The sequence below is a fragment of the Lissotriton helveticus genome, chromosome 12 (genome assembly GCF_964261635.1).
Source record: "Lissotriton helveticus chromosome 12, aLisHel1.1, whole genome shotgun sequence".
Classification (NCBI taxonomy): Eukaryota; Metazoa; Chordata; class Amphibia; order Caudata; family Salamandridae; genus Lissotriton; species Lissotriton helveticus.
The window spans coordinates 655,017,630-655,029,896 of NC_136073.1; the positions used below are offsets into that span (position 1 = coordinate 655,017,630).

Below are 12,267 nucleotides of genomic sequence, written 5' to 3' on the forward strand. Positions count from 1 at the left end.
GCAGAAACCGGTCCCCGGAAGCTTGTTTCCTTCCCAGTACAAGAATTGGCTTGGTAGTTTGGTTTGCCCTGTTCCCATCATGCACTGGGACAGGAACAGACTAATTTGCATATAGCCAAGTTCTGAGCTGGGATGGTGCAGTGAGCTAATAAACGGTGATGGATCAAGCCCTGATCTTTGGACTGGGTAAGAGTGGTCTGCTTAATTCAGGCACTCTGTTCATCACCACCCCCTTTTCTGAATCATTTAGTAAGGGCTGTTTAGGTATTGTATGTTGTGAAATACCTTTCCTGAAAACACAGTAGTTTCTTATTTTAAGCTGTACTGCAGGCTGTTGCGAGTATGCATATTGGCCGTCTGGCTTTGGAACAGCAGGGCCAGCTGGGTCAGACCTGGCTGGAGTGAGAGATCGGTATTCCAAGCGTGGGGAGGGGTGACTCTTTGATCCCAGCAGGGCCGTGCCTGGTAAGGTGAATGATGGCTCCACCTCCCACTGGGTGTCTGATAGCAGACCCCCTCATTCTGAAAGGGCAGGATGTCGCCCCGTAAACCAATTGCTCCCCAACCACACCGAACTGGTTCTGACTGGAGTCAGTGATTTTCAACCTTAGAGAACAAAGACTTTGTAGGTATAAAATGCTGCGCTGGAACTTTGGCCAAGTGTGTTCCTTCTGGATGTCAAGACGAAACTCTGTCCGAGTGAACAGAGGAAAGGACTTTGCAACTTTCACCCATCTTGCTGAAGAAACTACTCGAGGGCCTAAATCGAGAGAGTCTCCTGCTGAAGTCTCAGGGACATTAGACTTCACCCAGTCAGCCGCCAGAATTCCCGTGCGAGGAGTTCTGCTTGCAGGTGAGGCCCTCATTGAGTAATCCGGAGCCTTTAGTTCTACTGTAAGAACCGCGGACTGGGCATCTTCTGAACTTTTGCTAAAACCTGTGGGGGACGCTGCAGCTAAGATGAGAGCTGCCGCCGCTGAGAGCCCACCTAAATCTGTACCCTCCAACCTTCCGCAGGATCCGAGTGTGCCGCTGCAGCTGAGGGAGAGCTGCCGCTGCTGAGAGCCACCGGAACCTGCACCATTGTGATTTGTCCCGTGGGCCGCTGCAGCCAAGAGAGAGCTGTAGCCACTGACTGTCCACCACCTTTGTCACTGTGCACTCCTGTCATTTGTCTTGTGAGCCGCCGCAGCCAAGAGCGAGCTGTAGCCGCTGAGTGCCCACACCCTTTGCTACTGTGCACCATGGTAATTTGTCCCGTGGGCCGCCGCAGCCGAGAGCGAGCTGTACCCGCTGAGTGCCCACACCCTTTGCTACTGTGTACCATCGTGATTTGTCCCATGGGCCGCCGCAGCCGAGAGCAAGCTGTACCCGCTGAGTGCCCACACCCTCTGCTACTGTGTACCATCGTGATTTGTCCCGTGGGCCGCCGCAGCTGAGAGCAAGCTGTAGCCGCTGAGTGCCCACACCCTTTGCTACTGTGCACCATCGTAATTTGTCCCATGGACCGCCGCAGCCGAGAACGAGCTGTAGCCGCTGAGTGCCCACACCCTTTGCTCCTGTGCACCATTGTGATTTGTCCCATGGGCCGCGGAACCTGAGAGCGAGCTGTAGCCGCTGAGTGCCCACCACCATTTGCTACTGTGCACCCCCGTGAGTTGTTCCGTGGGCCGCCGCAGGCAGGAGAGAGCGGCAGCCGGTTAGTGCCCACCATCCTTTGTTACTGTGCATCATCGTGACTTGTCATGTGAGCCGCCGCAGCTAAGGGAATGCTGTAGCCGCTGAGCGCCCACACCCTTTGCTACTTTGCCTCAACAGAATTTGTCCCGCGGGCCGCCGCAGCTAAGAGAGAGCTGTTGCCGCTGAGCGCCTGCACCCTTGACAATTTTGCATCCCCTTTGGTATTGTCCTATGGGCCGTCGCAGCTAAGAAAGAACTGCTACGCTGTGCGCCCACCACGGTGCTGCATGACGAGAGTCCTCACCACCCTCTGGCCTGGGCCGCCGCAGCCACGTGCTGCTGCTGCTGAGAGCCCGCCTGTCCCTGAGTGCCCAAATCAGTGTGGGTGCACTCTGCGGACCTCTGCAGCCCCGTATTGTGGGTGCTGGGAGTCCGCCTGTCATCGCCTCTGCTTCTTCGAGAGGCTGTGTGCTGTCTCCCCTTTCAGCGACAGGTACCTAGTGGGCAACATGTCACGTAGGCCCCGTCCCTGAAATCAGTCAGTGTTACGCTTTGGTGAATATGTTGTTATCTCTTTGATTCCCTACAGGTTGGCGTGAATTGTAGTTGTTGAAGCGCTTTGAGAGTTTTGAGTTAAACTGTTAGCTAAAGATGTTATTTTTATATATATACCTGAGTTGTGTCCTTTTGTGGTGTCATAACTGCCTTATTGTACGTGGTCATAAATGCTTCACACACTGCCTCTGAGATAGGCCTATCTGCTCATGCTACGTTACCACAGGGTTGAGCAGGGGTTGTCAAAGAGGGTGACCACTTGCCCTGACTTAGGAAGAAGGGTCCCTATTTGGGCAGTGGTGCCAGCCAGTGCCAACTAGAGACTCCCACCTCTAACACGCTGTGTTTAGCGTGAAAGGGGAGGGCAATATGTGTTGCGGTGGGCGTTCCACCCCAACACCCATTGATTTTGAAACTGCCCCCTATTTACAACGGCAGTTTAAACAGGAGGCAGCGCCAAAATGTAGACCATGGAGAACCTGGTCTTAAACAGGCAAAACAAGGAGAAATGCTTTATTTCTCCTTGTTTTTGCTGTTTCCATGTGTGCTGCCTTGTGCAGCACACATGGAAACAACAAATTTCCTACAATTGTTTATGTGCAGGAAGGTCTCCCTTCCTGCACGTAAACAATCGTTTAAAAAAATGCCATTTTGAAACTTCTATTTGTGCTGCATTGAGCAGCACGTATATAAGATACAAAATCACATTTAAAAATTGATTATTTGCAGGAAGGGGGACATCCCTGCACATAAACAACTTTCCCTCAAAGCAGGCACCCTTGCACTATGGTGCAAGGAGGCCTGTGTTGGCGCTATGCAGCCAAAATTAGCACCAGCGCAGGGCTGCACCATAGTCTAGTAAATTTGGTGCAGCCCTGTGCTTCTAAAGTGATGAAGCATTTCATTAGCCTTCTTGGTTTAACGACACGCTTCGCCAATTTTTTGTGAATATGCCCCTAAGAGTCATCTAATGCTATTTCCCCCAGAAATGCATCAGCAGTTTTTCTAGAGGTTCTGTGCCTCAAAATGACTATTTTTATGATTTCTGTCTAATCAGGTATTCCTACATCTCTTAAAGAAGGCTGCCAAGGACAATGCCCACATTGGTATGAGCTGCCAGAAAGCAGCCCTGATCAACATGTCCACTCGAGGCTCATCTATCACCTTATGTCATGAACTTCAAGATATCCTTCCCATTGTCTCCTATCGTTGTAGCAAGGTAAGGCAAGCATGTTCCATTATATGCACACAATTATAGTGTTCTGTTCCAGTCTCTCTCTCTCTCTCTCTCTCTCTCTCTCTCTCTCTCTGTCTCTCTCTCTCTGTAACCCATTTGCTCTATTGCCCTCCCACAAGGTTCTCTGGAGTGTGTGTATTTCCATTGTGAAAGGGTTTTGTAATGTTCTACTGGCTCCTTGGCATGCCTAGCTTTGGAACCTGTTTTTCTCTAAAGAGCTGCATACCACTTTCTGGTAGCCCCAACAAGCTCAAGTGCGATACAGAGAGAATAAATAAGCTAACAAAAGTGTAGTTTCTGCTTGAGTAAATGTTGAAGCCTTAGTTCAATTAGGTCATTTGTGGCATGAATATGATGCAGGTTTCTGACTAACAAGATATAACATAGTGGGTTGTAGGTGTGCACTTAAGTAATCAGGCAAGTAATCAGAGGGGTACAACTTCCCAAACACCAGATGGATGTAGTGCATTTTTAAGTGGTTTGTGAATTTAAGAGTCATTTTAAAGTGTGAAGTGAAATGATAGGGAGATCTTGAGGGAGGATCTCAGCACATGAATGAATCTTCCACCTAATTTCCTGTAACACGTCAGTTGAATGGACAGAAGATTGCAAACGACCGGCCCATCTCTCCTTCCCTTCGCAGCCAGTCAGTCACACAGCTTTATTCGATCTTTTTAAAACGGATCATAAAAGCACAATTATCAAAAAATTCCAACACAATATATATACGTATATATATATATATATATTCACTGAAAAAACCATAGGTTATAGACCATATATAGTTAGGAATTAGCATTTACAAAACCTTGAAAATTCACTGAAAAAACCATAGGTTATAGACCATATATAGTTAGGAATTAGCATTTACAAAACCTTGAAAATTCACTGAAAAAACCATAGGTTATAGACCATATATTGTTAGGAATTAGCATTTAAAAAACCTTATTTTACCCACACAAAACCATTGAAATTCCATATATAGTTAGTTGCACTAACTATATATCGCGCACCCGCAATCCACTGCTGATGATGTCACATATTACATCATTCATGACACGGTCAGTGACATCACTGATGACATCACTGATGATATCTCAAATGACATCACTGATGACATGACTGATAACAACATCCAGTGATTTTTTGTTTCTGTAAAGTTTAAATATGTCTTACATATTGAAGAATGAGTGGATGTGTAAGTGTCTGGACGAAGGATTTAGTAGGTGCATGACTGACTGTATGACTGAGTGATTAAATGTGTCTCACTGAGTGCATGGGTTAGTGACTAAACTGTCTTAATTTGTGCATCATTATGTCTGTTGTTCTATAAACTGCTGCATGTGTTGATCAGTAGCTATATGAGTAACTATATGGGTTATTGATTAATTGCCCAAGTATTTGTATGGGAGACTGAGTGTGTGTGTGGCTGGCTGGGAGGTGTATGACTCTGTGCAGATCAATGTGTACTTGTATCAATGATTGTATAAGAAGGTAAGTATGTGTTAGTATATGTTTGAAAATGTAAGGTGCTCTATGTTTAACTGTATAGACAAGAAAATGGAAGTGTCATTGATTCTTTACAGGACTGACTAGGTGTGTGAGTAACTCCATGGATGAGTGGCAGACTGTGAGTGTCTGTATAGGTGTATGAGTGCATATGATAGTGTTGTAAAGATGAGTGATTGTATGTGTGAATGATTGTATGGGTGAATGAGTGAAGGTGTGTGTAGACGTAGGAATCAGTGAGTGCGTATGTAGTAACTAGTATTGGTGTGTCAATGGTTTCAAAAATTATACTCTGTATTTAACACTGGGTGAAACAGAGGTTATATTAAAATGTGAGGAGATGCATTGTATTGTCACATGAATGATATCATCAGTGATGTGGTCATTGATGTCAAATGAGATGTCATCAGTGATGTCATCAGTGATGTCATTTGAGATATCATCAGTGATGTCATCAGTGATGTCACTGACCATGTCATGAATGATGTAATATGTGACATCATCAGCAGTGGATTGCGGGTGCGCGATATATAGTTAGTGCAACTAACTATATATGGAATTTCAATGGTTTTGTGTGGGTAAAATAAGGTTTTTTAAATGCTAATTCCTAACGATATATGGTCTATAACCTATGGTTTTTTCAGTGAATTTTCAAGGTTTTGTAAATGCTAATTCCTAACTATATATGGTCTATAACCTATGGTTTTTTCAGTGAATTTTCAAGGTTTTGTAAATGCTAATTCCTAACTATATATGGTCTATAACCTATGGTTTTTTCAGTGAATTTCAATGGTTTTTTAATAGCAAATATCATAAGCTGTCGAATGTCAAGTACGTGGTAAGTAAAAACATTTTCGTGTTTATGCACACTGATCTGCTTTGAATGCTGCCCCCCCCTCATTTCTATTAGGAGTACTCTCTCTTTTCAGATAGTGAAAGGTAGTTAACGCAGGCCTTTGCCCCCGTTGTAATACGTCGTGCCTGCTTCTCTCTCCATTTGATTGATTGTTATCCAAGCATTTACTGTTTTAGAATTGGTTCTCTTTGGTTCATTCTCTATTTACAAACAAACACAGAGTCGCAATACTCTGTTTAGTCTTTGCAGATAACGAAAAATCGTGTAAAAAAACAAAAGGAATCGAGCAAAATCAGTAGGCCACTAATGGGATCTCTTTTTGACCTCGCTAAAATAGAAACATTAAGAACAACCCCTCATGACAAATACGAAACTAGTGAGATGAACTGAACTCCACACTATGATGGCTGCAATACAGCTCGGCTCCGCCACCCACCCCGCCCAAAATAACGATAAAGAGCGGCTGCCATGATTGCTCGCGGAATGGCCACGACGGAGCTACGAAATGGTGGTGCTCTCATGCTAACGCCAGCTTCAGTCTGAAACATCCAGAAACACTGTAGACTACCAATTCGATCAGTTCCGGTAGCGCCCCAATGTAACCCGGTAGAGAAGAACTAGCCCTCCCCTCTTTGACTGATGGTTCTTGTTGCCTGTCCCTTCTGTTGTCATTTAACAGAACTATTTAGCCCGCTGAAAGGGGTTGTGTTCCGACCGCTGGTTGGTGGAGACATTTTGACTATATTCTGGACCTGCGTTGTCGCGTAATGCGTCATATGACGCGCCGCGTTAGCGCATCCGGAAGTCATCCGGGGCGCGACGCGCAGCGCGTAACGTGAGCATAACAGGTCATGTGACTTGTTAATAAAACTTTTCATTGGTTCATTTTACTTTTCTTATTCTAATGATGAAAGGCTTGGTCATATGACCTAAAAATTACGCTTTTTATTACTTCCGAACATTATTTTTTCTTAAATATATGTTATAATGTTCCAGGCTAATGTACTTTCCCGGAAAATTTACAACTGTCCTGCAAGTAAAATATATTCTTTTTTCGAGAAAAAGGGCGTTTCTTCGTCCCATGACGGAGCCGTTGAGCAAAAGAGGGTCGACCTGCTGTCTTAGTCGCCGATACGCCTGAATATGAGATTCTTATCGATCACTTTATGTTGCAGGAGTAGAAAACACAACAGCCCTTGACCATTTATCTTTACTGCGTTCCTGCGTATAATACCTTTTACCCTTCATGTAATTGGTCTGCTTTATTTCACTTGCCTTTTAATGATTCTAAAACAGTGACTATTATTAAAAACTTTACCAATGTATATACTACTACCATGTTTTCTTTTAAAAACCTTTATTGTGAAAATTTCATTATACAAATACGAGCCTATAACCACGTGGGCCGGCCACGGAGCAAACTGTAATCGTATATGATGAGTAGACATTTACACTGTAGAGGAACGTAACGGGCGGGCCATTAGGCTGCAAGAACTAAGGTGTCTAACAGTTGCGGAATCGGTGGACGTACATTTTATAATTAAAATACGACAGGGCCAGTTACAATAAAATTATCTAGATATACATTTGCGGGCAAGTACCATGCGTGACGTTAATTCGAACTTTCAATAGTACAGTAATCAATAACACATCAGAACTTAATATCAATAGGGATGTCGAAATACTCAATCAATTCTCGTCCCCGCCCGCCATGTGCTTCAAAACTGCATACGTATCTCGTGATTTCAAGGTTCTGCAACCAGTACACAACAAGGAGTTACGAGTCCCATTTATTCCGGCGCCATTTTGGGCGAGGACGGGCAGGTCCAGGATATAGTCAAAATGTCTCTACCAACCATCGACTATGATGATGTTCATATGCTGTATTTATAGAGTAACACTCATCTGTCCACATGAAATTAATTTGCCACAATCTAAACATGTCATTTTAATCTTTCCAAAGTTCTTCTAAATATTTGGGACCGTTTCCCTTGCTTCTGATGCTGTCAGTGCCACTTCTTTGATGAATGTACTGGCAGGTCAGGGGTTCTCCTCCAAATCTCTCTTTTATGCAGCACTATAATTAATTGGTGCCACCTCTCCATATGACGATGCATGGTATAGTTACCATAACTATATTTTTTTTCGGTTCCTCTGGAGAGTACATCGTGGCAGATGAAGCGTATAACGTACCGGGCATTTACCTTTTTTTGCATGTAGAGGAAAGGAAAAAAAAATCGAGCGTCCGAGTTCTAAGGTGTCCCAGGGACATTTTAGTGGACCAGGCCCAAATCCAAAGAACAGGCCGCCATTTTGAGAGTCCTGTTGCAGTTCATCACCACCCCCTTTTCTGAATCATTTTGTCCACCATAAGCATGGAAGGGTATACTCAGATGTGAGTCCCTTGATCATTGCACCATCAGGATTCAAGCAAGCCGGGCCGACGACGCCTGAAATGGCAGAAACCGGTCCCCGGAAGCTTGTTTCCTTCCCAGTATAAGAATTGGCTTGGTAGTTTGGTTTGCCCTGTTCCCATCATGCACTGGGACAGGAACAGACTAATTTGCATATAGCCAAGTTCTGAGCTGGGATGGTGCAGTGAGCTAAAAAACGGTGATGGATCAAGCCCTGATCTTTGGACTGGGTAAGAGTGGTCTGCTTAATTCAGGCACTCTGTTCATCACCACCCCCTTTTCTGAATCATTTTGTCCACCATAAGCGTGGAAGGGTATACTCAGATGTGAGTCCCTTGCTCATTGCACCATCAGGATTCAAGCAAGCCGGGCCGACGACGCCTGAAATGGCAGAAACCGGTCCCCGGAAGCTTGTTTCCTTCCCAGTATAAGAATTGGCTTGGTAGTTTGCTTTGCCCTGTTCCCATCATGCACTGGGACAGGAACAGACTAATTTGCATATAGCCAAGTTCTGAGCTGGGATGGTGCAGTGAGCTAAAAAACGGTGATGGATCAAGCCCTGATCTTTGGACTGGGTAAGAGTGGTCTGCTTAATTCAGGCACTCTGTTCATCACCACCCCCTTTTCTGAATCATTTTGTCCACCATAAGCGTGGAAGGGTATACTCAGATGTGAGTCCCTTGCTCATTGCACCATCAGGATTCAAGCAAGCCGGGCCGACGACGCCTGAAATGGCAGAAACCGGTCCCCGGAAGCTTGTTTCCTTCCCAGTATAAGAATTGGCTTGGTAGTTTGGTTTGCCCTGTTCCCATCATGCACTGGGACAGGAACAGACTAATTTGCATATAGCCAAGTTCTGAGCTGGGATGGTGCAGTGAGCTAAAAAACGGTGATGGATCAAGCCCTGATCTTTGGACTGGGTAAGAGTGGTCTGCTTAATTCAGGCACTCTGTTCATCACCACCCCCTTTTCTGAATCATTTTGTCCACCATAAGCGTGGAAGGGTATACTCAGATGTGAGTCCCTTGCTCATTGCACCATCAGGATTCAAGCAAGCCGGGCCGACGACGCCTTAAATGGCAGAAACCGGTCCCCGGAAGCTTGTTTCCTTCCCAGTATAAGAATTGGCTTGGTAGTTTGGTTTGCCCTGTTCCCATCATGCACTGGGACAGGAACAGACTAATTTGCATATAGCCAAGTTCTGAGCTGGGATGGTGCAGTGAGCTAAAAAACGGTGATGGATCAAGCCCTGATCTTTGGACTGGGTAAGAGTGGTCTGCTTAATTCAGGCACTCTGTTCATCACCACCCCCTTTTCTGAATCGTAGCATCAAGAGCGGCCAAAACTCAGCTGAATGGCAACTGAAACGGTAAAGGGGCGCCCCACTACAGCAGACGAGCCTCCACCTAGGAAGGCCCGTTCACGCCGCCTCCCCCCCCCCTTCGGGCACCCCACGCCGTTATTCGGAGCAGTATTGTAGGATGGCCACACCAGTGCAGCAACTTGCTAGACACCACCTCGGTGGTAACCGAATCTCAGCGCCTTGTGGTGTCTTCTATTCAGAAAACATTGTTGTGCTGCCTTCGACCTATTCGCCGCAAGTGCGCACGCAACTCAGCTGCATAGCTTGCTAGACACCACCTCGGTGCTAACCGAATCTCAGCGCCTTGTGGTGTCTTCTATTCCAAAAATATTGTTGCGCTGCCTTTGGCCCCATTCGCACATCGGTCCGCTACTGCCGCCATCTCACAGGCCAACGGGGCGCCCCACGCCGACTTTCAGCATTGTAGGATGGCCACACCAGTGCACCTTACTAGACACCACCTCGGTGCCATCCGGATCTTGGCATCTCAGCGCCTTGTGGTGTCTTCTATTCAGAAAATATTGTTGCGCTGCCTTTGGCCCCATTCGCACATCGGTCCGCTACTGACGCCATCTCACAGGCTAATGGGGCGCCCCACGCCGAGTTTCAGCATTGTAGGATGGCCACACCAGTACAGCAACTTGCTAGACATCACCTCGGTGCCATCCGGATCTTGGCATCTCAGCGCCTTGTGGTGTCTTCTAGTCAGAAAATATTGTTGCGCTGCCTTTGGCCCCATTCGCACATCGGTCCGCTACTGACACCATCTCACAGGCCAACAGGGCGCCCCACGCCGACTTTTACCATTGTAGGATGGCCACACCAGTGCCACAACTTGCTAGACACCACCTCGGTGCCATCCGGATCTTGGCATCTCAGCGCCTTGTGGTGTCTTCTATTCCGAAAATATTGTTGCGCTGCCTTTGGCCCCATTCGCACATCGGTCCGCTACTGACGCCATCTCACAGGCCAACGGGGCGCCCCACGCCGACTTTCAACATTGTAGGATGGCCACACCAGTGCGGCAACTTACTAGACACCACCTCGGTGCCATCCGGATCTTGGCGCGTTGTGCTGCCTTCGGCCTATTCGCACATCGGTCCGCTACTGACGCGAACTCACAGGCCAACGGGGCGCCCCACGCCGACTTTCAGCATTGTAGGATGGCCACACCAGTGCTGCAACTTGCTGGACACCACCTCGGTGCCATCCGGATCTTGGCGCGTTGTGTTGCCTTCGGCCTATTCGCACATCGGTCCGCTACTGACGCCGCCTCACGTGCCAACGTATTTTCTCCGCATTTTATACCCTATGCCGCATAACAGGTCATGTGACTTGTTTATAAAACTTTTCATTGGTTCATTTTACTTTTGGTTTCCTAATGATGGAAGGCTTGATCATATGACCTAAAAATAACACTTTTCATTGGATGAAAACTTTTTTTTTCCCAAACGATGAAAGCCCCACCTTGTTTCTGGATGTTTCACACTGAAGCTGGCGTCACCATGAAAGCACCACCATCTTGTGGCTCCGTCGTGGTCATTCCGCGAGCAATCAGGGCAGCCGCTCCCCACCAGAAGCCTGCAGGAGTCGGGGGCCCCCAAAACTTTTGTTGAATCCTCAAGGCGGAGGGGACGCTTTCGAGAATGGGGTCCAAGACCTAGCAGACAAGCGTCCGATTTCCAAGGTGTCCCAGGGCCATTTCAGTGGACCAGGCCCAAAAAGAAAAGAGCCTGCCGCCATTTTGAGAGTCCTGTGGCAGCCGCCTATCGCTGCACCGCAAGAGTGGGCGCAACTCAGCTGAATTGCGGCTTTTGACACAGTGGACCAAAAGCGGACGGAATGGCAACTGAAACGGTAAAGGGGCGCCCCACTACAACAGACGAGACTCCACCTGGAGAGGCCCGTTCACGCCGCCTCCCCCCCACCCCCGGGGCGCCCCACGCCGTTATTCGGAGCAGCATTGTAGGATACCAAAACCAGTGCGGCAACTTACTGGACATCACCTTGGTGCCATCGTTCTGCTGCCTTGCAACTATTCGCACAACAGTTTGCTACTGATGACCCACCCCCCGCGACGCCCCACGCCGGATGCCGAAATCAGTGCGGCACCCAGGCAACATCACCTGGGTGCCGTCCAGAAATCTGGACGTTGTGCTGCGTTGGGACTATTCGCACAGCCGACCGCTACTTCGTTGTTTTTCCCTAAAAATGTTTATATGTTTTTACTGTTTTTGTTTTGTTGTATATATTTATAAGTTATTAAAGTTTTATAATCTTACTACTTTGTTGGAGTGCTATATATTTTTAATGTGACATATAATTGTAAAAACTTTGATGTACAAAGAGTCATCCCTGGAATCTTCCGCTTCAGGCTCGGTCCCCTCCCCAATCACAATACAGGATGGTTTTCAGATAGTAGGAACGCGTGTGCTGTGACGGATCTCATCGAGTTGGGCCTTGATCTACTATAACTCCTTTGAAGAGGGGTGATTCTTTACAGCTGGGGCCATAAACTACATCTGCAGGGCTAGCTGATAGCCTAGGACCGGCCTGGACAACCGGACACAGAGGAAAAGGAGTGTCAGAGGGTGCGGTAGTGAATAGGGCGAAAGGGAGGTGTCGGGCGGGCACAGGGTGTGATTCTCAGGGA

The 12,267-nt window shown here is 47.1% G+C and overlaps 1 protein-coding gene across 1 annotated transcript in view; it reads left to right on the plus strand.

The window, feature by feature from the left end:
* Window positions 1–12,267, plus strand: part of LOC144798086 (uncharacterized) — a 613,288-nt gene that overhangs the window by 276,249 nt on the left and 324,772 nt on the right. The window contains exon 6 of the mRNA XM_078668856.1: window positions 3,293–3,454. Within this exon, the coding sequence (XP_078524982.1) occupies window positions 3,293–3,454 (162 nt within the window). The remainder of the gene's footprint in view (window positions 1–3,292; window positions 3,455–12,267) is intronic.